At 37.6% G+C, this 26,358-nt stretch overlaps 1 protein-coding gene across 2 annotated transcripts in view; it reads left to right on the top strand.

Moving 5' to 3' along the window:
- The window catches only part of SMG1 (SMG1 nonsense mediated mRNA decay associated PI3K related kinase), a 100,955-nt gene that overhangs the window by 62,050 nt on the left and 12,547 nt on the right, over positions 1 to 26,358 (top strand). For both annotated transcript variants that reach the window (XM_054589633.1, XM_054589634.1), the window contains 25 exons: positions 169 to 453; positions 1,746 to 1,890; positions 2,008 to 2,146; positions 3,095 to 3,325; positions 3,448 to 3,625; positions 4,532 to 4,693; positions 5,429 to 5,646; positions 5,944 to 6,098; positions 10,257 to 10,479; positions 12,994 to 13,240; positions 13,677 to 13,906; positions 15,019 to 15,267; positions 16,310 to 16,448; positions 16,536 to 16,645; positions 16,750 to 16,968; positions 17,485 to 17,675; positions 18,381 to 18,553; positions 18,710 to 18,989; positions 19,446 to 19,718; positions 19,945 to 20,179; positions 20,418 to 20,644; positions 22,432 to 22,582; positions 22,685 to 22,874; positions 23,051 to 23,520; positions 25,142 to 25,279. In XM_054589633.1, coding sequence (XP_054445608.1) covers positions 169 to 453; positions 1,746 to 1,890; positions 2,008 to 2,146; positions 3,095 to 3,325; positions 3,448 to 3,625; positions 4,532 to 4,693; positions 5,429 to 5,646; positions 5,944 to 6,098; positions 10,257 to 10,479; positions 12,994 to 13,240; positions 13,677 to 13,906; positions 15,019 to 15,267; positions 16,310 to 16,448; positions 16,536 to 16,645; positions 16,750 to 16,968; positions 17,485 to 17,675; positions 18,381 to 18,553; positions 18,710 to 18,989; positions 19,446 to 19,718; positions 19,945 to 20,179; positions 20,418 to 20,644; positions 22,432 to 22,582; positions 22,685 to 22,874; positions 23,051 to 23,520; positions 25,142 to 25,279 — 5,258 coding nt within the window. The remainder of the gene's footprint in view (positions 1 to 168; positions 454 to 1,745; positions 1,891 to 2,007; positions 2,147 to 3,094; positions 3,326 to 3,447; positions 3,626 to 4,531; positions 4,694 to 5,428; positions 5,647 to 5,943; positions 6,099 to 10,256; positions 10,480 to 12,993; positions 13,241 to 13,676; positions 13,907 to 15,018; positions 15,268 to 16,309; positions 16,449 to 16,535; positions 16,646 to 16,749; positions 16,969 to 17,484; positions 17,676 to 18,380; positions 18,554 to 18,709; positions 18,990 to 19,445; positions 19,719 to 19,944; positions 20,180 to 20,417; positions 20,645 to 22,431; positions 22,583 to 22,684; positions 22,875 to 23,050; positions 23,521 to 25,141; positions 25,280 to 26,358) is intronic.

Raw genomic sequence — 26,358 nt, 5'->3', positions numbered from 1 at the left:
GTACTTTTAAAAGAATTTTGTTGCTGGTCATTAAAGAAAGACATGTTTTAAGAGATCATTGGTTATCACTGAATTTGCATGTTTTTAAAAGTTTATTATTTCACCCTGAAATAATGTCCCATTGTTTGCTTTGAAGGCTTCTAAGGGCTTGTTTTTGGTTTTCTGTAGGCCAGTCAACACACGCAATGGAAATGTTGAGTTCTTGTGCCATTTCTTTTTGCCAGTCTGCCAAAGCTGAATATGCAGTTGCCAAGTCAATTCTGACACTGGCTAAATGGATCCAGGCAGAATGGAAAGAAATTTCAGGGCAGCTAAAACAGGTTTACAGAGCTCAGCAACAGCAGAACTTCACAGGTCTTTCTACTTTGTCTAAAAACATACTTACTTTAATAGAACTGCCATCAGTTAATACAGTGGATGAAGAGTATCCTCGGATTGAGAGTGAATCTACGGGTAAGATTTCTTTCTCTTACTAGCCTTAAAATACTAATTTTATGTTATTTTGTTCCCTGTTCTAAAGTTTGCAATGTTATGCTGGCTGTAATGGGCCATACAAGTGTCTCTATGGAAATTTATATTTCCTGGAAGTAACTAAAACACATTTGTTTAGTGTCTCATGCCACTGTACTCTGCCCCGCAGGCCGTACTTCCCACCTTCTCAATTCACGGTGCTTTTAGGGACCTAAATGTTTTTGCTGGCAATAAGGTCCTGCTCCAGGTATCTAAAGTTTCATGTCACACCAGAAGGAGCAACAAAGATACAAAATAGTTTGTGGTCCCTTTGACAGGTGGAGCACAGAAATTATAGAAATGGCCCTGACTGGGTAGCTCAGTTGATGAGAGCATCGTTCCAATATGTCAGGGTTGAAGTTTCAATCCCTGGTCAGGGCACATACAAGAATTCAATAAATTTATTTAAAAAAGAAAAAAAATATAGAAAGATTTAAGTTTCACATCCCTGGCACTAGTGTTAGTAACAGAAAGGTACCTGATAAATAGGGTAGTTAATTCATTCATTATTTGAGTACCTGTTATGGTAGGTACCATTGTCCAGATTTTACAGACTGAGAGGTAAATTACGAGACCAACGCCTTACCACTTGACCACCGTGCCTGCCTGAGAGGTAAATTAACCTAGTTGCTGAAACATGAAAATGTTCCCTCATTTTGCTGTTGTGAAGCCTAGGGTCTTAATTACTTACATTGGTCTTTTATTTCTAATGTGCGTTATTATAGGGTCTTAACGTTCATAAGGGATAAACCTTCATATTGACAATGACACTAGAGCAGCTGATTTTTTCCACTTTTAAACTGGGAATAAGATTATTTGCCTCATGAGTCTCTGAATGAGATTGTATACTGATCACCTTTATATTGGTTTTGCCAAAATGTTTAAGCTGAATCTAATCATAAGGAAATAGTCATTCAAATTCAGAATGCAAGACATTCTACAACACATCTGACACCTGAACTGTTTTATAAAGTTCAGGATCATGGAAGGTGTGGACCTTATTTTGCAAGGTTATAATTTAAGCTTACTTGAGAAGCTGAGTGATTCATCTCAACATATTAGGCCTTTTAGAAAAGCATCATACAAATGGAGGCGTTATCAAATTATGTACTATTAAGATTGTGGAACTTGCTGTTTGAAGATAGCAAAATCCTAAAATGTTAATGGGAATGCCATTAGAAATTTATGAATGTAACCTTGCTGATTGCTTTCATTATTCTTTTCTTCATTGGCAGTACATATTGGAGTTGGAGAACCTGACTTCATTTTGGGACAGTTGTATCACCTATCTTCAGTTCAGGCACCCGAAGTAGCCAAATCTTGGGCAGCCTTAGCTAGTTGGGCATATAGGTGGGGCAGAAAGGTGGTTGACAATGCCAGGTATGTATGTCAAAATGTGTAATTTATTTAATGCATTGCAAAATAGAGATTTAAAATGTCTGTTGACATGGTAAAATTTTGGTAGCTGAAATACCGATGACTTGTTTAATTTTATAGTCAGGGAGAAGGCGTTCGTCTGCTGCCTAGAGAAAAATCTGAAGTTCAAAATCTGCTTCCAGACACTATAACTGAAGAAGAAAAAGAGAGAATATATGGTATCCTTGGTCAGGCCGTGTGTCGGCCAGCGGGGATTCAGGCAAGGAAAACTTGATAGTGTTTGGGGGGAATAGTGTCAAGGTCACTGTTCTAATTGACTCATTTTCAGGAAGTTGATCACGTATACTTGATAAAATGTTGTTTTGTTTCAAGTAAAAACTTTGGTTTTCAAGATGAAAATGAACTACTATTTTTCTAATTTCTTGAGAAATCAAGTCATTTCCTTAGGGCCCTATTGAAAAAGGGTGAAGTTCATTTTATGTAAAGTAGATTCCTCTTTATATGCTCTTCTGAGCAGAAATTAGGTTTTTAACATTGGCTTGGGAACTTTTAAAGTCTGCAAGCCTGAGCCCCAACCCAGATATTCTGGTTAGAATGTATGTGTGCACATGCTTGCATGTGTATTTAAACTTACTAGATGATTCTAATACATAGTTAGAGTTGAAAAACAATGAAATAGTTAATTTGTAAGATTTATTCTCTCCACTCTCATAGTTCCTACAATTCTAGAATGTTATGACTATTAAGTATTTAGTTGCAGACTTTAAAAGTTTGGATTTTATTGATTCAGCTCTTATTCTAAACTTCAGCATATATCATTGTTTCCAAAGCCTGTGTTAATATGCATGCACAGTACTGTACGGAGAGTAAAGTCTGTTTTGATTGTATTCTGTGCACCTTCAGTCTCAGATCTTTGAACAGATTATGTTTCATTTTCTACAGGCAGAATATATTGTAACTTAGAATATTGACAGTCCAAATATCAGCCTTTAATCTTCGTGAGATGCTAATACCATCTTAAACACATCAGTTAATTGTACCATAAGGAGAAGCATACTGACATCGATTTAACATATATAATGCTAAATATGAGTAGTTTGGTTTTTTCATAAAGAGAAAAATACTTTTGTTTGACAGGAAAATCAGGTGCCTTTCTCCTTTTTCAATTTGTATTAAAAATAGCATTTTTTGCCCAATTTTTCTTTAGGATGAAGATATAACACTTCAAATAACAGAAGGTGAAGATAATGAGGAAGATGACATGGTTGATGTTATCTGGCGTCAGTTAATATCAAGCTGCCCGTGGCTTTCAGAACTTGATGAAAGTGCAACAGAAGGAGTTATTAAAGTGTGGAGGAAAGTTGTGGATAGAATCTTTAGCCTGTACAAATTGTCTTGCAGTGCATATTTTACCTTCCTTAAACTCAATGCTGGTCAGGTAGGTTGTGCAGTGTTCTCTTTTAGCAAAGTTTATTTCAAATTTCTTTCCTAGTAGATGAAAACAATATTGTGAATTGTTTCCTCTCCCTCCCTCCCTTTATTTTTTGTCTTTCACCCTAGATTCCTTTAGATGAGGATGACCCAAGGCTACATTTAAGTCATAGAGCAGAGCAGAGCACTGATGATGTGATCGTGATGGCCACCTTGAGATTGCTCAGGCTGCTCGTGAAGCATGCTGGCGAGCTTAGGCAGTACCTGGAACATGGCTTGGAAACAACACCTACTGCTCCATGGAGAGGTGATGATCTAAAAAATATCTCAGGAAAAATTATTTCTGGGTAGGATGTCTAAGGCAATAAAAAATAGTAGTAGTTCCTTTATGTTTATTATTTAAATGTGTTACAGAATAGCTGCATTAGTTTATGACACCTTGAGCTTCTCTTACGCCACTTCCCTCTTACCTTTCAGAAGAATGGAAGGCTGAGAGGCAGGAGCTTTTTATATACAAAATAAATTTTGGAGAGAGTGGTTAAAATACATTTCAAAAAATTTCATGTATCCTGTGCATCTAAAGAACAAAATAAATAAAAAAACAAAATTAAAATAGGCTCATAGACACAGAGAGTGGACTGGTGGTTGCCAGAGGGGAGAGCTGTTGGGGGACTGGGTGAAAGAGATGAAGAGATTCAGATGTACAAATTGGTAGTTAAAATAATCCTGGGGATGTAAAGTACACCATAGGGAATATCATCAGTAGTATTGCGATTACTCTGTATGCTGCCGGGTGTGGAAATACCAGGAAAATACAGGAAATACCAGGGGAGCACTACATTTGTAGAGTTGTAATTGATTAAACCACTATGCTGTACACCTGAAATTAATACAAAATAATAGTGAAAGTGAACTGTAATTGAAAAATTTTTTTAGATACCCTTTGTAAAAATTTTCTCCTTTTACAGTCATTCACAGAAAATATATTTCTCTAGAACATTTTTGAATTGCTCTAGATTTTGGTTATAGCTCTGTACCCTAACCAGACTTGAAGAGCAAGACTGCTGTACATGGTTTTTGGTAATCACAGGGAGAAATTGGAGGCCCTTAGAAGTGATGCTGGCACATATCAAGTTACATGCATACTTTTGCATCAACTGTGTTGATCCTTTTTAATAACTTTAAAGTGTGTTTCTTTCTTTTTATCCTCAAGGAATTATTCCACAACTTTTCTCACGCTTAAACCACCCTGAGGTGTATGTGCGCCAAAGTATTTGTAACCTTCTCTGCCGCGTGGCTCAAGATTCCCCACATCTCATACTGTATCCTGCAATAGTGGGTACCATATCGCTTAGTAGCGAATCACAGGCCTCAGGTATGGAATATTCAAATACCACTGCTTTTTTTAAAAGATTTTATATTTATTTATTTATTTGAGGGTGAAGAGAGGGAAGGAAACATAAACTTGTGGTTGCATTTCACGTGCCCCCTGCTGGGGACCTGGCCTGCAACCCAGGCATGTGCCCTAAACTGGGAATTGAACCAGCGACCCTGAGCCACACCAGTCTGGGCAAAATACTGCTACTTTGAATATAAATTATTTTGCAAGTAATGTTTGTTAGGTAAATATTTTGAGGTTTATATTCCAGAGGTGATAGAGTTTTTTTAAATACCATTTTAATAATTGCCTTAATTGAGAGAGTAACTGCTATGTGAGTGGCACCTAGGACCTGTGCTTTACGTGTTACCGTCTTACAGTAATCCACCACGCAGGGGAAATTGAGTCACTCTCATGTTCACTGAGCTGAGTAACTGGTGGATAAGGATTGAAACAAAGTTCAGGACTCTGGCTGGGAGAACACTTTATTTGTTGAGACTTATGTCTTACTTTTCTTCCATTTATCTTCTGTTAGCTTATAATATTAATAAATATAAAAGCTAAATTTGTAAAAAGGCAGAATATCCATGATCTTTGATAGTTCAGTGCACAGAGCACCAGTTATTTAAATGAGTGCTCTGGAGCTGAAGAACTCCTCAGTGTTTTCCCTAATTGATAAATACCCGTGGGAGAAACATACAAAGTCTACCTTATTCTCCCATTTTGTTATAGGAAATAAGTTTTCCTCTGCAATTCCAACACTGCTTGGCAATATTCAAGGAGAAGAATTGCTGGTTTCTGAATGTGAGGGAGGAAGTCCTCCTGCTTCTCAAGATAGCAATAAGGATGAACCTAAAAGTGGATTAAATGAAGACCAAGCCATGATGCAGGATTGCTACAGCAAAATTGTGGACAAGCTATCATCTGCAAACCCCACTATGGTGTTACAGGTACAGAGAAGCAACTTATGTTTTAAGCCAATTTTTATTAGAACCATTTCCCCCTAAAAAACAACCTATAAGCAAAACCCACTAACAACTGTTGTGGAGATACTTGAACAAAACTCCTAGAGTAATCCAAAATTGGCTTTATAAATTCCGTATTGATAGGCAGACTCACTAACAAAGATTGTCTAGTTCTATCGTGAACAAAAGATGCACACGTTTAACCAGCAGCTTCCAGTGTTTGCAGAGCTGTGCTGTCCTTGGATTTCTAGATGAGCATGTTTGGATGTGCTGTGTCTGCAGGTTCAGATGCTCGTGGCTGAGCTGCGAAGGGTCACTGTTCTCTGGGATGAGCTCTGGTTGGGAGTTTTGTTACAGCAACACATGTATGTCCTGAGACGAATTCAGCAGCTTGAAGATGAGGTGAAGAGAGTCCAGAACAACAACACCTTACGCAAGTATGTTTGTGTTTTTTTTTTAAGATTTTATTTATTTTTAGGGAGAGGGAAAGGAAGAGAAACATCGATGTGAGAGAGAAACATTGATTCGCTGTTCCTTGCACATGCCACATCCGGGCACTGAACCTGCAGCCCAGGCACATGCCCTGAGAAGGAATTGAACCAGCAGTGTTTTGCCTTGCAGAACAATGCCCAACTGAGCCATACCAGTCAAGGCACGCAAGGATGTTTTATATTCAGAAAAAGAAGCTGCCCTTTTTTTTTTTAAATTAATTTTTTCTCTCCCCACCCAATTCTTTTTTTAGATTATATTTTATTGATTATGCTATTATAATTGTCCTGATTTTTTCCCCCTTTTGCCCCCCTCCACCCAGCACCCCCTACTATGTCAGGCAGATCCCCACTATTGTTCATGTCCATGGGTCAGGCATGTAAGTTTTTTGGTTACTCCCATTTCCTGCACCTTACTTTACGTCCCCATGGCTATTCCGTAACTACCTGTTTGTACTTTTTAATCCTCTCAGCGCTTCATCCATACCCTCACCCCCCACCCCCCGCCCCCAGTCTGGCAACCATCAGAATGATCTCTGTATCCATGATCCTGTCTCTATTCTTGTTTGCTTAATTTGTTTTGTTAGATTCAATTGTTGATAGATTTGTACTTTTTGCCATTTTATTGTTTATAGTTTTGATCTTTTTTAAAAATAAGTCCCTTTAACATTTCATATAATAATGGTTTGGTGATGATGAACTCCTTTAGTTTTTTCTAATCTGGGAAGCACTTAACCTGCCCTTCGATTCTAAATGATATTTTTACTAGGTAGAGCAATCTTGGCTGTAGGTCTCTGCTTTTCATGACTTTGAATGTTTCTTGCCAGTCTCTTCTAGCCTGCAGAGTTTCTTTTGAGAAATCAGCTGACAGTCTTATGGGAAGTCCCTTCTAGGTAACTAACTTTTTCCCTCTTGCCACCTTTAAGATTCTCTCCTTATCTTTTAAACTTTGGCATTTTAATTATGATGTGTCTTGGAGTGGGCCTTCTTGCTTCCATCTGTTTGGGACTCTTTGTGCGTTTCTATTTCCTTCACCAAATTAGGGGATTTTTCTTTATTTCCTCAAATAGATTTCCAATTTCTTGCTTTTCCTCTTCTCCTCCTGACACCCCTATGATGTGAATGTTGAACCTCTTGAAGTTGTCCCAAAGGCTGCTTCTGATGTTTCCATTTTTTTTTAATCTTTTTTTCTTGTTGTTCTGATTGATTGTTTTTTGCTTCCACATATTCCAAATCGTTGATTTGATTCACTTCATCCATTCTACTGTTGTTTCCCTGTAAGTTCTTTATTTCAATTAGTGAATCCTTTATTTCTGACTGGATCTTTTTTATGCTGCTGAGGTCCTAAATAAGTTTCTTGAGCATCCTTATAACCAATGTTTTGAACTTTGTGTCAGATAGATTGCTTATCTCCATTTCTGTTTGCTTTTCTCCTGGAGTTTTGATCTATTCTTTCATTTGGGCCATGTTTCTTTTCTCTCCTCATTTTGGCAGCCTCCCTATGTTTGCTTCTATGTATTAGGTAGAGCTGCTGTGACTCCCCATCTTGGTTGCATGGCCTAATGTAGTAGGTAACCTATAGGGTCCAGTGGCACAGCCTCCCCTATCCCTCAGGCTGGGTACTGAAGGAACACCCTTCATGTGGGCTGAGCACACCCTCCTCTTATAGTTGAGCCTTGGTTGCTGTTGGCAGATCAATGGGAGGTATTTACCCTGGCCAGTCAGCTGCAAGGACTGGCTGTGACCACTGATCACCAACCTCCAATCTCCATGGAAGGTCAGCTGTGCAGGGGCAGGGTGGGGGTGCTCCGTCGTGGTTTGTAGCTGTCCATTGGGTGCACTGGTCCTGGGGTTTCCTGGGTGGTGCAGGCCAAGGTCAGCCCCCACCTGTGTTTTGCCCAGGGCCACACTGCCTGAGCTGTAAAGCAATCTGAGATGGCTGCTACTTGTGCTGGGCTTGGAGATTCCCAGGTGAAGCCAAGCCATGAATCTAGGCTGCTTGTTGCGTGTTGGGGCGCACTGAGGCCAGCTGTTGCTTGTTTGATAGTATTTGGGAAGTTGTGCAGTGTGAGCTAACCATTCATAGGGAAAAGCAGCTTGGGTGGGCTGGTAAGTTGGGTGGGACAGAGTCTCTGGGAATCTCCAAGGTGGGTTAAACAGTGTTAGGTTGATGAAGATATGGCACCAGCTTGCTGGCTCCTGGGAGGGGCAGTTTAGAAAAGGGTCAATGGCCTTGATGCCAGGCACTTCTGTTTCTCCCTTTATGCCACTTGTGCCTTTCAAACTGCTGCCCTGGTACAGAGGGAGTGACTCTGTTGTGGGTTCTTTAAGATGAACTGCTTGGGGCTCCAGCAGTTTCTTCCACCCACTCAATCCCCACTGGTTATTGCAGCCAGAAGTTGTGGGGACTCATCTTCCTGGCACTGGAACCCTGGGCTGGGGGGGTCTGGTATGGGGCTGGGACACCTCACTCCAGAGGTGTGTCTCCAGAATTTTTATTTACTGCACTGGGTGAGGGGCCAGCTCATTCCAGGTCCGCACCCTTCCTGCCAGTCTGGTTGGATGTGGTTTCTTTAATTCCGTCATTGTCAGATTTCCATTCTACTCAATTTCTGACAGTCCTGAGTGATGGTTGTTCTATATTGCAGTTGTACTTTTGATGTGGTTGTGCAAAGAGGTGAGCCATGTCTGCCTATGCTGCTGGCTTGACAGGAACAAAGCTGCCTTTTTTCTTTTTTTCTTAAGTAAAATATACATAACATAAAATTTGCCCTTTTAACTAGTTTTAAGTGTACAATTCTGTGACATAAATTAAGTACATTCACAGTGTTGTGCAGCCATCATCACTACACATTTCCAAAACTTGTTCCTCATCCCAAACAGTATCTCTGTACTCATTGAACAGTACCTCTCAATCCTCCCATAACTCCAGCCCGTGGTTATTGCTGTTCTACTTTCTATCTCTGTGATTTTGACGACTGTGAGTTCTTTTGTGTCTCTCTTATTTCACTCAGCATAATGTTCTGAAATTTCATTCACGTTGTAGTATCAGAATTTCCTTCTTTTTATGGCTGATTATTTCATTGTATGGATATAAGACGTTTTGTTTATGTGTTCATTTGTCAGTGGACAAAGGTTGCTTCTCCTACCTTTTTAATATTACAATGTTTTTATGAACATTGATGTACAGAATGATTTTGTGTATGATTCATTGCATTTGCGGGGTCATATGGTAATTCTTTAACTTTTTTAGGAACTGCCAAACTGTTTTCCACTGTGGCTGCACCATTTTATGTTTCCACCAAAAGTGCACATAAATTTCCAATTTCTCCATATCTTCAGCAGCATTATTTCTCTTTCTTTTCTTTTCTTTTTTGATGATAGCTCTCCTAATGGGTGTGCAGTGGTATCTCACTGTGGTTTTGATTTGCATTTCCCAGGGACTAATGATATTGAGCATCTTTTTGTGCACCTGTTGACCATTTGTATATCATCTTTAGAGAAATGTCTTATTCAAATCCTTCGCTTATTTTTGAATTGGGTTGTTTATTGTTGAGTTGTAGGGGCTTTCTATATATTCTGGATATTAATCCATCATCAGATACGTGATTTGCAAAAAATAATTTTTCCTATTTTGTGTGTTGTCTTTGCATTCTCTTGGTAGTTAGTGCCTTTTGATGTATATATGAGTTTTTAATTTTGATGTAGCCCAATTTACGTATTGTTTCTTTCGTTGCCTCTGTTTGTGCCATATCCAAGAAATCATTGTCAAATCCAGTGTTAAGAAGACTTTCCCCTGTGTTTTCTTCTGAGAGTTGTGTTTTAAAGTCTTAGTTCTTAAGGTATTTGATCCAGTTTGAGGTTTTTTTGGCATATAGTTTAAGGTAAGGGTTCAGCTTCATTCTTGGGCAAGTGGAGAGCCAGTTTTCTAGAACCATTTGTTGCAAAGGGAAGTTACCTCTTTTATGTGCTGGATTTATGACAATGCCATGTCGTAAGTTACTTTGCTAATATTTTATTTTTTCTTATTCCTTTACACTATTTATTTATACTCGATATATTTAAATTGTGCCTTATTTGTATAAAACTCTATGTCTTCCTGGTCAGAGAGGAGAAAATTGCAATCATGAGGGAGAAGCACACAGCTTTGATGAAGCCCATTGTGTTTGCCTTGGAGCATGTTAGGAGCATCACGGCAGCCCCTGCGGAGACACCTCATGAAAAGTGGTTTCAGGATAACTATGGCGATGCAATTGAAAATGCCTTAGAGAAACTAAAGACACCATCAAACCCTGCAAAACCTGGAAGCAGCTGGATTCCATTTAAAGAGGTACAGAAAAATCTCAAGAATGCTTCTAAAATGGGGACTCTTCTATGAGATACAAAATTTAAATAAGGGGAGTCTCCTTACTTGAAACATGAGAAGCTTTTGAAAGCCCATGGAAGTCAGCTTCTAAGAAATGTAGAGAAAGGTGTTTTCTTCATTTTGAGAATTTGGGGGTGAGCGGGCTTAGGGTCACAAACTTTCATCTACGAAAGGTTTGCACCAAGGAAGAGTGTAGTCTAAGAAATTAGCCAAGGATGGGGCACTCTCCTTGAGCTGAATATTGATTTCCTGCTATATTCTCATGAAAGATTAAGAAATTTAATCTTGTGCCTATATAGCTTTTCTAAGTCATTGTTTTGAAGTCAATTCTGCATAGGCTATTTGGAGATGATTAGTACTTTTAAATATTTGAGAATCTTTATCTTTTCAGTTTTGATCTCCTTAGTTCTGTATTTTCTTTGGTTTTTATCTGTTACAGTAGTGGCACTAGGAGTTGGGGGAGCCTATTAATTACCTTGTAGCTTTTCCTTGTTTTTCCTTATCCCCTTTTTCTCTGTGGTTTACGTTTATTGTTCTTAACTGATTTCCTTACTTTGGAATGAGAAAAAGCACACCTTACTTTAACTAGTTAATATACTCTGCTAAATTGAAGAAAATTGCCAGAAGTGCAAGACAACACCAACATTAAGGATGAAGCTTATTTTGTGTGGCATAGCCAAAACGTGTTTCCTTGCATTCCAACAGTGGTTTCTTGCTGCTTTGTCGTCTTCTCAGTAAATTAAGAAACCCAGAGGAGGAGACATGAGGAGTACTTTTTCAAACCAAGTGGGGGGGGTGTGTGTGTGCATATATTAAATAAGTCAGAAATATTTTTGATGGTTGTGTTCATTTTTAAAAGTTTTAAAAATTAAAAAGGTTACCATACCTGTGTCTCGCCTTTTTTTGTAATGAAGCTAAAAAAGAAAAGAATTAGCTAAAGAGATACAACATTTTAGAAGTTACACGTGTTCCTCCCTAATTCTCTCTTCCTCTCTGCAACTAGTCTTCTGAATTTTTAATTAATCATCACTAACTCAAAAAAAAAATTGTGCTTATTGATACATTTCTAAATGGTTTATTGTTTAGTTTTTACCTGTTTTTTAACTTCATGTAAATGAGATCATATTGTATATATATGTGTGTGCTAATACTTCCACTATTATGAATTAGCCTTAGGGTTTTTTGTTTGTTTATTTATGATTCGTCCATATTTTGTGTGCAGCTGAACATCAATCTATTATGGAAAAATACTGCAGTTTATATTCTTTGTTCTGTCAGTGGATACTGGGGTTTTTTCCAGTTGTCTTTTTCCTTTTATGAACGAAGTACGTTAAGGATTGATTTAAATTTTTTTCACATGAAAACAGAGCCCACAGTTCATTAATTCAGGTGCAGATTTTTGAGTTAGCTGCAAATAGGAACACAAGTATACATGTGACCCGTTCCCTGTCAGTTATTAGAAGGGATTATGGTGGTTTTCTACATATTTTAAGTGGTCAGAGTCCTGAAACCCACTTTCAAGCTGCTTCCTAAGTATGTGTTTAGCTGACAACCAACACTGGCTACATGTTTTGCTGTATTGCGAGGGATGAATTGACTTGATTTGGCATTGATTAGAAATAGCTTAACAGTGGAGAATTAGTCTGCAAGCCCTGAATTTTGTGATTGCAGAGTGATTTCCTTCCGTCTGCTGTTTTTTTATGGCTTGTTTGGACAGAGGAGGAGGAAGGGGTCTGAACAAAGTAGAAACTACCTAGAGGCTACCAGCATACCACTGTTTCCCCACCCATCATTACCCAAATACTAGGGGGGGGGGACTCCAAAAAAATGGAATTATCTTCTGGAGGGTGAACCCCTTGTAGTACAGGCTTCCCCCATTAGGTGAAGTGTTCTAGGAACCCACCTGTATCAGTGTGCCAGCTGGCATTGTTGTGATAGGCTGCGTTCAGCTTCAGTGAATATTTTTGAAAACAACACATTTGCCCATTTCATGATGGGTGATTTATGAGCGCATGTGACCAAAAAACAGCATGACCCTCGTGCCCCACCCTCTCTTACTCACCTGATCTTGCCCCAAGTGACTTTTTTTGTTTTGTTTTTCCTGGATGAAAAAAAGTCCTTAGAGAAACGTTTTGCCAATGTGGAAGAGGTAAAACAAAAAATGGCAGAAGCACTAAAAGACATCAAAATTAATGAGTTCTAAAATTGTTTTGAGCAGTGGGAAAAAAGTCTCAATAGTTATATTGCCTCAGATGGAGAGTATTTTGAAGGTGACTGAAGTTTAAACATTAAGAATAAATACTCAATTTTTTATAAATAAATTCTGGGGGGTTTTTTTGCCCTCCCTCCCCTCCCCGACCCCGTACAAGACAGCAAATTAAATGTATTGGTATTTCAAGGTTACTTTGGTGCCAGATTGAATGTGGAAGAAAGTAAGTGTTGTAATGATAACATAAACTTGTGTTATCTGTCTTACAGATAATGCTGAGTTTGCAACAGAGAGCACAAAAACGTGCAAGTTATATCCTGCGTCTTGAAGAAATCAGCCCGTGGTTGGCTGCCATGACTAACACTGAAATTGCTCTTCCTGGAGAAGTCTCAGCCAGAGATACTGTCACAATCCACAGTGTGGGTGGAACCATCACAATCTTACCTACCAAAACCAAGCCAAAGAAACTTCTTTTCCTGGGATCGGATGGAAAGAGCTATCCTTATCTTTTCAAAGGTTAGGTTTAAAAGAACATTAGTTTGATTATTTATTCTGTGTGTGTGTATGTGTGTGTGTGTGTGTGTGTGTGTGTGTGGTGTAGGAGAGGGTTGTTTCAGGTAAATTTTTATGTGTCATGAACAGCTGGGAGTATCCTTTATCTTAAGTGATTTTGAATGGAATTGGTTGGATGCTTTGGAGTAAAATTTTCCATTCCCCCTCTCTCTGCTTATGAATTTGTACACGCAGAATAACTGAGATATAGCTAATAATGCTAGATACCTTATGACCGAATTGAATGTTCTTTAAAGCTCTCAGTGTGCCTCCTTGGCTGCCATTTGACTACTATTGCTAATTGAAAAGGATGCAAAATGTGGTACGTTTCCAACCCTGTCCCATTGTATTTCACCCCATTTGGTCACCTGCACTAGCTCCTTTAATTTTGTTTCCATAGGATTGGAGGATTTACATCTGGATGAAAGAATAATGCAATTCCTGTCCATCGTGAACACTATGTTTGCTACAATCAATCGCCAGGAAACACCTCGTTTCCACGCTCGACACTATTCTGTAACACCACTAGGAACACGTTCAGGGCTAATCCAGTGGGTGGATGGTGCCACACCCTTGTTTGGTCTTTACAAGCGATGGCAACAACGGGAAGCTGCCTTACAAGCACAAAAGGTTGATAAAAATTCAAGTATACATGTACTTGCATTTGAATGTGCCTAACAATTATATATATTAATCTCTGTTGTTATATGTGAAATATTTCTAGGCTTACTCCACTTGAGCATTTTTTTAAGTTTGTAAGTTAAAGAAGGAAAAGGCTTGAGGTACTTAAAAAAGTGTTTTTGAGGGACATTTTGTAAAAATAAAGTTTTAATAGGCAGAAATAATGACATTGGGTTAATCTTCTAGGCCAATATTTGGGGGTAGGGTGGTAGTGTGGTTAATACTCAGGTAATTCACATCTTAATACTTTTTATTTGGCTTAGTAGGGTCTCTTAAATTAAACTTGTGAATAAGATAGTTTTGACCAAGATTCTTTTAAATTAAGCATGTAAGAAACAACTTTAGAGTTAGTCACTGTTTTGTACCTGTGAAATTTATACTTCGATGTAGAATAGGAGTTTTACTTAGAATTTATTTTTAGTTAAGTATCTGAGTGCCCACTATGCCAGAAGCAGTAGTAGTGAGTGCTGTGGATATAAAGATAAATTTTATACAGTCTCAACCTCATGATGCTACATCTAGCCTGAGAACATGATTCTAATCAGGGTAGGTATGGGAAGGAGAAGGAGTTTGAAAGAAATCAAATTATAAAAGTAGGTATAGGAGACTGCAGAACAGCTATTGAAGGGTAAATTAAAGATGGGAACTAGCCATGGGCTATCTAACTTTTTGTTTAAATATCTATTAATTTAATGTTGATGACTAAGTCATATTGATGAGGAATAAAATATATGTGTAAATAATAAGTTTAAACAATTATACATTACAAACAAGAATGTTCTTGGATGATGAGTTTGAATTGAACTTCAAGAAAATATAACAGTAGACCAAGTTTTTAATAAAGTAGTAGTAGTGTCCTAATTTTAAGAAAGACATGTAGATTAGATTGTAAGAAAGATCCATAGTCCAGAAGTTGCCTTTTTGGTGCATGAAATTCACCTGGGTGGATGGAGCATCCCAGTAAGGGGAAAATGTTTAAAAATACTACTTTGCATTCAAAGTAATCTTGATGCTTATTTAAATAAAGTTGATCTTTTCTCTTAAAATAATTTTTTTTACAGGCTCAAGATTCCTATCAAACCCCTCAGAATCCTGGAATTGTACCCCGTCCTAGTGAACTTTATTACAGTAAAATTGGCCCTGCTTTAAAAGCAGTTGGACTTAGTCTGGATGTGTCCCGACGGGATTGGCCTCTTCATGTAATGAAGGCAGTGTTGGAAGAGCTGATGGAAGCCACACCGCCAAATCTCCTTGCTAAAGAGCTTTGGTCATCTTGTACCACACCTGATGAATGGTGGAGAGTCACACAGGTATGTTTTTGACGATAATCAGTATTGTTTCTCATGCCTGTCCTGTCTCGTGTGTGTGGTTCACCCTTCTTCCTCCCGGCCTCCCTCCATACTTGGTAGTTTGAGACCTACATTTGAATCTTACATTACACTTACTTTTTATAAGACATGGCCATGACTGTGTGAGGGCACAACAGAGGGAATTATGGATACAATATAAAGAAGAGTCAAAACTTTAGAAAGGGGAAAACTAGGAGGGCTGAAAAATAGTTTTGTTTTTTAAACCCAGCATTCTGATAACATTGGGTTGGCCAAAAAGTTCATTGGAATTTTTCTGTAAGATGGCTCTGCTAGTGTTTAGTTGTCTTTAACTTCATTCAGAATAATTTTGTTAGATTGTATTGTGACAGCAGTTATATCGATGTGTATTTTTTTAAAAACATCAAAATTGATGAATTTTTGTGTAGCCATTTTAATATTGAGGATAGAAGAAAATATACAACATTTTCAGCATATTATGCTTTATTATTTCAACAAAAGTAAAAGCTCTGCTGAAACAAAAAAAGATTTGCAGTGTATGGAGAAGGTGCTGTGACTGATCGAGTGTGTCAAAAGTAGTTTATGAAGTTTCGGGCTGATTTGTCTCTGAATGATGCTCCACGGTTGGGTAGATCTTTTGAAGTTGATAGCAATCAAAATGAGACATTAATTGAGAATAATCAACATTGTACCATGTGGGAGGTAGCTGACATACTCAGAATATCCAAATCAATAACATTACTGGTGGAAATGAAAAAATATGTCTTTCATTTTACAGAAAAAACCATACAGACTTTTTGGCCAACCCAGTAACTTAAGCAGGATCAATGAGCACCATGGAGTTGTGTGCAGCTGCTCAATGCAGAGCCTCTGTGCCCACATGTAGCAGCCCTGAGAAATGCTAGCTGTTTATTTAGAAACAAAAGAGAAAGGTTATGGAATTTTTTAAGTATTAGAGCATCAGTCCATGTTGGAAAGAGATTTGCTAATGTGCTTACCTTGTTCCCCAACCCTTCTTTTTTAGTCGTATGCCCGATCTACTGCAGTCATGTCTATGGTTGGTTACATAATTGGCCTTGGAGATAGACATTTGGATAATGTTCTTATAGACATGACAACTGGAGAGGTTGTTCACATAGATTACAATGTTTGCTTTGAAAAAGGTAAAATTAACTTGGACTTTACATTTATTATGAGGATCAAATTTTTTTTGTTGAAAAGACAAAAATATCATGATTTATCTTCTCAAGGTAAAAGCCTTCGTGTTCCTGAGAAAGTACCTTTTCGAATGACACAGAACATTGAAACAGCACTGGGTGTAACTGGAGTAGAAGGTGTTTTTAGGCTTTCATGTGAGCAGGTATACTGTTTTCTGTTAAACCTCTTAAATTAAATCCTGTGGCATGAAAAATATTTTCATGAGGAAACTTGGGCCAAACTTAATTAAAATTCTTTTGAAAACAGGTTCTACACATTATGCGGCGTGGCAGAGAGACTCTGCTGACTTTGCTGGAGGCCTTTGTGTATGATCCCCTGGTGGACTGGACAGCTGGGGGCGAGGCTGGGTTTGCTGGTGCTGTCTATGGTGGAGGTGGCCAGCAGGCTGAGAGCAAGCAGAGCAAGAGAGAGATGGAACGGGAGATTACCCGCAGCCTCTTTTCTTCCAGAGTAGCTGAAATTAAGGTGAAGTCAGTGATAAGAAGTCATTGTCATCTTTTTGTTAATAGAGTCAATGTGTCCATAAAAAAGTTGAGTGAAACTGTTTTTTTAAATATTTTTTTGCAAGACTGTAATGTATAATATTGAAATGGCAGTAAAATAGAGGAGTTTGATGTTTTTTTATTAGGAAATACTTCCATACAAAGACACCTTTTCTAATAGATTGAAATGTGTTTGTCAATGACTATTTTAACTTCCTTAATTGGATGGCCTCCCCTCAGTCTTGGTTTTAATATCCTGGTAGCCAGTGATGCTAATCTTGTTCCATGTGGTATAGTGGTAACTGTATAATATTGTGGAATTGAGTCTAACTTTATGGCTTTGTGAACTTGAATGCTATTGTTATCTTTCAGGGTTTTGTTGAGGTTTAAGTAGAATAATATGTGCAACATAGACTTCTAGCATGATCCTTCTGAGAGACAGCTTCATGTCTCATAGTTGCTTCTGTAAGAATCTTCCTAACCATAATACCTTTTACAGGTGAACTGGTTTAAAAATAGGGATGAGATGCTGGTTGTGCTTCCCAAGCTGGACAGCAGCTTAGATGAATACCTGAGCTTGCAAGAACAATTGACAGATGTGGAAAAACTGCAGGGCAAACTTCTGGAAGAAATAGAGTTTTTGGAAGGAGCTGAAGGAGTGGATCATCCTTCTCACACTCTGCAACACAGGTTTAAAACAGTGTTGAACTAATTTCTAAATATATGCTTTTAAGGAGAATTTGCATATTTGTGTAAATATTGTCAACCTGAATTAGAATTATTGCAGCAATTCACATACATGACAAAAGCTCTCCCAAGGACTGCAATTTCAAAGTGTTAATAAACAAGAATTCACTTAAATAGTCTGTTTTATTATATTGAATTTAAATGTTTGAGTAATTATTAAGGGTAAGTGAGTGTAATGGTTATAACACTGAACTGGGCTTCAGAAAAACAAGGATTTTTGGTTTCCTTTCTACACTTTTTGTCCAAATCCTTATTCATTTGTACATTGACAGTTATTTTATCTGCTTCTCTTGAGTTCTTACGCATTAAATTGGCATGACCTAAGTGAATGAGTCTTGCACACAGAGCAGATGCTCAGTAAAGGGTAGTTGAATATGCAAGTTCCAAATACTGGATGAGGCTGTAAGATTATAAAGATCTATCAGCATCTGTCTTTATTACCTTTAACTCAGAACCTGGCAGATGTGGTAGACTTTTGCTTAAAATGTTGTGAGTATAGTGGAAGGAACTGTGGGGTCAGGATAAACCAGTGCCCTCAAGATGGAAAAGGAGCTTACCAGGCAGCCCAAGTTTGAGCAAAGTTAGGATCATGAAAGTACGTAGAAGAAAGAACAGAAAACAATTAAAAAATTTTTTCTTCTCTTTTAGGTATTCCGAACACACCCAGTTACAGACTCAGCAAAGGGCTGTTCAGGAAGCAATCCAGGTGAAGCTGAATGAATTTGAGCAGTGGATAACACATTATCAGGCTGCATTCAGTAATTTAGAAGCCACGCAGCTTGCAAGTTTGCTTCAGGAGATAAGCACACAAATGGACCTTGGTATGGGTTGACTTATTTTAGATAACACATGTGAGCATGTGAGTTTTGTCGTCGTGTCTTTATATGTGGGGTTCTGGTTTGTGCTCTCTTGCAATGACTGCTGATTTGAAATGGTTTAGTGATGATTAATAATTATCTTTTACCCCTTACCCCAAGGTCCTCCAAGCTATGTGCCAGCAACAGCCTTTCTGCAGAATGCTGGACAGGCCCACTTGATTAGCCAGTGTGAGCAGCTAGAGGGGGAGGTCGGTGCTCTGCTGCAGCAGAGGCGTTCAGTGCTCCGAGGCTGTCTGGAACAGCTGCATCATTATGCAACTGTGGCTCTACAGTATCCTAAGGCCATATTTCAGAAACATCGAATTGAACAGTGGAAGACCTGGATGGAAGAGCTCATCTGTAACACCACAGTAGAGCGTTGTCAAGAACTCTACAGGAAGTAAGTTTATAGTTCTTTATTTACTTCTCATTGGGGTTAGAAACAAAATTGTGTTGAGTTGTTAATTGCATAGTATTTGATTTTTCTTGAACAAAATAGTTGATAGATGGAATTTGTCTGGAGTCACTTTTGTCTTGATTTTAAGAGGATGTTTTCCCTTATAAGTAGTAGGTTTTTTCTCATTTATTAAAATGTATCCCAGTGTAAGAAGGGTGGGATCAGGGTAAAGAGCTAAACTCAAACATTAATTCTGTCACTTACCAACAAGTCCTCTTCAGATGTTACTTTGGCTCTTGAGACTTTTCCACTTGTAAAATGGAAATAATGATTCCTACTCTTTAAGGTTTGAGTGTCAAATGCAGTATTCAATACATAGTGTTTTGTAAACCATGAACTTTATTTACAAGCAGGGCATGGATATATTATGAACAAGTACTTCTTTCAATTTTTATATAGATACGAAATGCAGTATGCTCCCCAGCCACCCCCAACAGTGTGTCAGTTCATCACTGCCACTGAAATGACCCTGCAGCGCTATGCAGCAGACATAAACAGCAGACTTATTAGACAAGTGGAACGCTTGAAACAGGAAGCTGTCACTGTGCCTGTTTGTGAAGATCAGTTGAAAGAAATTGAACGTTGCATTAAAGTTTTCCTTCATGAAAACGGAGAAGAAGGATCTTTAAGTCTAGCAAGTGTTATTATTTCTGCCCTTTGTACCCTTACAAGGTGAGTTAAGTAATCTCATGTTGAGACCATTTTATTTTCTTGGAAACATTGATGCTTATTGAGATTTCATGAATCTTTTGTTTAATTCCAAACGTAAGGTATTTTACTTTCATTAGTCTTGCCCAGTGTTACAGCTACCTTACTTCCTTTCAGATTTTGAGGTATCCTCATTTGTATGTGAGTTTAGCTAAGTCAGTTTCACTGAACAAATATTTATCACATGTAGGCGTAACCTGATGATGGAAGGTGCAGCTTCTAGTGCTGGAGAGCAGCTGGTTGATCTGACTTCTCGGGATGGAGCCTGGTTCTTGGAGGAACTCTGCAGTATGAGTGGAAATGTCACTTGTCTGGTTCAGTTACTGAAGCAGTGTCACTTGGTGCCACAAGATTTAGACATTCCGAACCCCATGGAAGCATCTGAGGCAGTTCATTTAGCTAATGGAGTATACACCTCACTTCAGGTGAACACTTTAAGTTTATTTTAGATATTGAGCATTGTACTTCTCACCTCTTTAATTCAGAACAGCAGTTCGACTTCCTCTCTTTTAATGTTGCTCAGGCAGTCACCTAAAATAAAGATCATATCCGTAACTTAGTTACAATTGCATCAAGTTTGTCCTTAAATTATGGCATTAAGTCTAAATGTATAACTTATCTAAACTCAGAAAACATTAAATTACATTTCTTACATATTTATAGGAATTAAATTCAAATTTCCGGCAAATCATATTTCCAGAAGCACTGAGATGTTTAATGAAAGGAGAATACACATTAGAAAGTATGCTTCATGAATTGGACAATCTTATTGAACAGACAACAGATGGCGTTCCCCTACAGACTCTAGTTGAATCTCTTCAGGCCTATTTAAGAAATGCCGCTATGGGACTCGAGGAGGAAACACATGCTCATTACATCGATGTTGCCAGGCAAGTGCTCTCTTTTCTTATGAAAGAGATGGGGAAGCCAGATAAGGGTTCTGAGTTCTTATATTACTGTAAGTTTACTTTTAATATTTGGAGCAGGTATAATTACTTATAAATGCTTATATACATGTCTTTTATAAAACCTTTTATTTGAAAATAATTACAGATTCACAGGAAGTTGTAAAAAGACAATGGACAGTAAGGTCTTGTGCACGCTTATCTTTTCTCCAGTGTTAGCATCTTGCATACCTATAGTGCAATAGCAACGCTGTGCAAATGACATTGGTACAGAACTTACTAAGATTTCACCAGTAACTTAAGTACTCCATTTTATGTGTGTGTAGTTCTATGTGGTTTTATCACATACATTCAATATATTCTTTTAGTGCTATAATTTCACCGTATGTGCACACAGTACAAAGTGGAGTGTGGTATTTTTTTAAATAAGCCCATAGAACTCCATGGAAGCCTTTGAGCCAGTTTAGTTAGGTAATAGAATATACACCTCAACTCGGGATAACATTTTTAAACTGGCTCAAATTTTATTATTTTATTTTTATTTTTTATTTTTTTGGATATTGAACACTGTACGTCTCAGCTCTTAAATCCAGAAAAATAGATCTTGGAACCTGTGGAGGTGGGGCGGTTCCTCTGGACATGCACTGTACCCTTAGCTAAGCCCAAGCCCCTTTGTCCCTGGTGACTGAAGACCTCATTCATTAGCATTCTGATGTCCAGTTCACTCCAAAGTATAATTGAGGGGCTGGAAATAAATTGTCCCATCAAACTTCTTCCCATGGGGAAATTCAAATATAAATGACTTTTTAAAAAATTTATTTATTTTTAGAGATAAAGGGAGAGAGTGAGGGAGAGAGGGAGAGAAACATCAGTGTGTGGTTGCCTCTCATGTGCCCCCCAGTGAAGACATGGCCTGCAACCCTTTGGTTCACAGGCCGGTGCTCAGTCCATTGAGCCACACCAACCAGGGTGGGAAATTCAGTTATAAACGACAGTAGAGAGAATAATATAATGAACTCCCGTTTTACCATTGTCAGTAATTATGCATATCTGGTCATTCTTGCTTAAATTTTATCACCCCAATTTTTTGAAGCAAGTAATATATATGTAGGAAATATGTATGTAGAATATAAATTTATTTTTCTTAATCATGGTGTCATTATTTCAGCAGAAAACATGAGTAATTTTCTTAATGTTTTCTGTTATCCTGCATTAAAATTTTTCCTATTTTCTCATGTTCCTTTGTAGTTATTTTACTATATAATAAAAAAATTAGTTTAATTATTACAGCACAAACATGTCAGCTAAAAGTGATAAATGGCAGGTATTTCAGTTTACTATCTATAGTTGGTTTTACCATGTGACAGTAATGTGAACATACTTGACAATTTTGGTAGATCCACCAGCTTTACAACTGCGGGATTCTTGACTTTTTTTAAAAAAAATTGGGGGTTGTATTTCACATTCTGTGTGTGAATTAAGACTGTAATATTTTATATTGTTTTTAAAAAATTGTCATAATTCAAGTTTACATAAAATTTACACGAACATTTCCTAATACTGAATTGGAACCACTGACGTTCTGTTTTGATTGACAGCAAATGCCATTTTATCATAACACACCTTCTTTAATGCCAAGAGACTTTTTTCTATCCTTTGCATACTGTGTGAGACTTGTTGACCATTTGTGTCCTCCCCCCGCACCCCCCCAAATTTATTGCCCTTTTGTGAGGGTTTTAACTCCCTGTTTGTTTGTTTGTTTTTCCTTCTAGAATACTTCATGCTCAATATGGTGAATTAATCCAGCCAAGAAATGGTTCAGTTGATGAGACTCCAAAGATGTCAGCTGGCCAGATGCTTTTGGTTGCATTTGATGGCATGTTTGCCCAAGTTGAGACTGCTTTTGGCTTATTAGTTGAAAAGGTAAATAGTGATTGACTTGGTTTTATGAGCAATTCAAGTGTATCAAAGTAGTTGTTCAGTGTGTGAAGAGTGGGAAATGAACTCTTCTTTTCATTTACATAGTTAAACAAGATGGAAATTCCTATAGCTTGGCGAAAGATCGACATCATAAGGGAAGCCCGGAGTACCCAAGTCAATTTTTTTGATGATGATAACCACCGTCAGGTGCTAGAAGAGATTTTCTTTCTCAAAAGACTACAGACAATTAAGGAGTTTTTCAGGCTCTGTGGTACCTTTTCTAAAACATTGTCAGGTAATATTTCATATTTAAACATGCTGAATTTAGTTGCGTAGTGCTTTGAAAGGGGGCAGGATTGAGTAGGCTTATTTTAATTATATGCTCATAAAATTTTAAGTTTTTAAATAAGCAGAATTATTACCTTATTTTAGTTTTGCATGAAATACTTCAAGACACTTTTCCTTTTTTAGGATCAAGTTCACTGGAAGATCAGAATACTGTAAATGGGCCTGTACAGATTGTTAATGTGAAAACCCTTTTTAGAAACTCTTGTTTCAGTGAAGACCAGATGGCCAAACCCATAAAGGCATTTACAGCTGACTTTGTGAGGCAGCTTTTGATTGGACTGCCGAACCAAGCCCTGGGACTCACGCTTTGCAGTTTCATCAGTGCTCTTGGTGTAGACATCATTGCTCAAGTAGAGGCAAAGGATTTTGGTGCTGAAAGCAAAGTTTCTGTTGATGATCTGTGTAAGAAAGCCGTGGAGCACAACATCCAGATTGGGAAGTTCTCTCAATTGGTCATGAACAGGGCAACTGTGTTAGCAAGTTCCTATGACACAGCCTGGAAGAAGCATGACTTGGTGCGCAGGTTGGAAACCAGTATTTCCTCTTGTAAGACAAGCCTGCAGCGTGTTCAGCTTCATATTGCCATGTTTCAGGTAAGTATTTTTTATAGTGTGTTTTCCCTTGATGTGGGAATTGAAAAACTGAGGGAATTAATATAAAACAGAGAGCTTTTTAAACTTCCTGAACCTGTGCTAGCCAAGAGCAAACCCAGCTCAGTTTGCTGTTTGATATTTGGTGCTTTCCAATTAATTATTCTTCTCTTTTATGTAGTTCAGATAATTTTGCATTTATAGTTTGTGTCATTTGAATTGATTCTTATCAGTGTTGTAATGGTTAGTATTATCTGTCATTATTACTTGTAAATAAAATTTCTGATGATTGCATGTGTTTGTTATGTGGATATGCCTCCTGTATTGTTTAACATAAAATTAAGATTGTTTCTAAAGTGACTTCGGTTTCCCTGATGATCTAATGATGTGACAACAGCTTTGTGTGTAAATTTATCTCATCTGGGGATTGTTTTTAGAAGGCTATTTTTGTCTTTGAATATTTAGGAGGAGTATTACAGCTCAGGCTTTAGGAGTGAGGTGGATTTGGATTCAGGTGTATGAACTTGAATTTCAACTTTCCTATGGTCTAATTTCCTCATCTGTAGAATGACTGAGGGTTAAAAATGATGATCTATGTAAGACATGAAGCATAGTGAAAATAATAGCTACTTTTTTTTTTTTCCAAATACTGTATAGTCTTCAGTGTTGTCAATAGCTTCAAATAAGTTGTAGCATGGAATAATATTTTGGGATTGCATTTTCCTGGAATCTGTTTTGATGCAAACCCTGGTTACTTTGTATCATTTATATGGAAGGGTGCTTCCCCCTGAGTGGAATTGGTGGTTTCAGCTGAGTGCAGGTGGAACCCAGCATATTTCCTCCTCTTTTCAGTTTTATTGTTGGCTGTTTCCTTAGCTTACAAGTTGATAAAGGTAATTTGTTCAGATTAGGGAATTGCATGTGTTGTATAGTAACAGTCCCTCTAGCACATTGGGATGTGTTTTTGGAATTTTTTTTTACTTCTAAAAATATAATGCTGAAAAGCTTTATTATATACATTTAGCAGCTGTAGGGGAAACATTGTGAAAATCATTTCCATTTTATCTGAACACATGTAAGCTCTGAGCACAATCTGTAACTTTTAAATTGTTGCCCAGATATCCCTTGGGCCTTCTGGGACCATCCTTACAACATACAAAATGGCTTGATACTCTCTCCCTTCTGGCAGTTCTAAGTTCTTTGTTTTGAGAATTCTTTCTTTTATGACTGCTGCCATTAATTCTTTTGGTCACGTGGTTAGGTTCCATGCTGGACAACCCTCCCCACCACCATACCTGTTTCAGCCTTTTAACTGGAGGTTATCTTTTGGGTAGGAGGATTTTGTACTAGTCTTTTGCATAGATGAGGGGGCATCTTCAGAATTACTGTCTTAGTCTTGCATATCCCTGATCCAGGAAATTTGTCAGCGATGCTCTACCTCAGGAGAATTTTCACCTGGTTGTGATTCTTTTGTAATGTTTCTTCTGTTACTCTTCTGCCCACCCCAATTTGCTGCAGCTGGGTTTCTCTGTCTTCCCCCTCATCCCAATTCACAGGTCCCCTCACTTGCTTATCTGAAGGTTTTTTCATCCTGATTTTATTACATTTGTTTTCCTTTGAACAGTGGCAACATGAAGATATCCTTATCAATAGACCACAAGCCATGTCAGTCACACCTCCCCCTCGGTCTGCCATCCTAACCAGCATGAAAAAGAAACTCCATACTCTGAGCCAAATTGAAACTTCAATTGCAACAGTTCAGGTGTGTTTTGTCAGATCTTCCTTCCAGCAGTCTTAATTTCTAGGAATAACCTACACTGTGATGAATTGCATGTGTCTGGCTTTTAAGCCACAGGAACATAACACCCATCTCACTTTCATTTTTAACTTAAATCTTTTTTTTTTTCCTTTTCCTTCAAGATAATTGAATCTTATAGGAGCAGTATATTTTGAACCAGAAATAGAGACATATTAAACATACCAGGTTTTTAATGAATTTAATGATTACTATGCATTTATATGTTAAGAGAACCTCAGTAATTGGAAAACCTGAATACTGTATTTTTCCATGTATAATGAGCACTTTTTTGGCCGAATATTTGAGGGAAAAATAAGGATGCACATTATACATAGGTAGTACTAATTCCGTAGCTATATAAATGTTTTTAGTTCTTTTATTTATGCTTATGTGTTAAAAGTGTAACTCTAGAAAGTAATAACGATAGCTGTTTGGAAAATAATACCCTGGGATGCAATAATCGGTTTTGTTTTAAAAATAAATAATTGAATTTAAAAATTAAAAGAAAAGGTATTTTTCCTGAAATTTTGGGCTAAAAATGTGGGTGTGCAGTATAGATGGGAGTGTGTCATACACAGCAAAATATGGTACTTTGTTTTCTGAAGTGCATAAAGCAATTATAACCAGCTTATTATATCTAGCAGAACATTTTTCCAAACTATTATTATTGATTGTAGTGCTTTGTCACTTTAGCTACATATCTAATCTCCCCTCCCTTTTTAGATGAAAGAAAATGGTCTTGATACACACGAGCATGCGCGTATACACACACACACACACGTACATATATATCTTTTATTTTTGTATCCTTATACCTCATGTACTCAGTAGTAGCTGACATTTTTCTGTTCTTTTTGTAAATATTAATATAAAGTGTGATCACTTCTGTAATTTTGTTTTAGACTTTAAAAATGAAAATGAAACTTCTGCAAATTTTAAGACAGGAAACTGAAAAGCAATTCTTACTTCCCCAAACCTGTTTAGCTTTAAAACAAAGTGAAATAAAGATTAATTCCAAAAGGTGACTGTTTGTTAAAGACGTT

Source organism: Pteronotus mesoamericanus, unplaced genomic scaffold, assembly GCF_021234165.1.
Source record: "Pteronotus mesoamericanus isolate MK-2021 breed Mesoamerican mustached bat unplaced genomic scaffold, CSHL_Meso_final scaffold_167, whole genome shotgun sequence".
NCBI lineage: Eukaryota > Metazoa > Chordata > Mammalia > Chiroptera > Mormoopidae > Pteronotus > Pteronotus mesoamericanus.
This window is presented reverse-complemented; position numbering and strand designations above follow the sequence as displayed.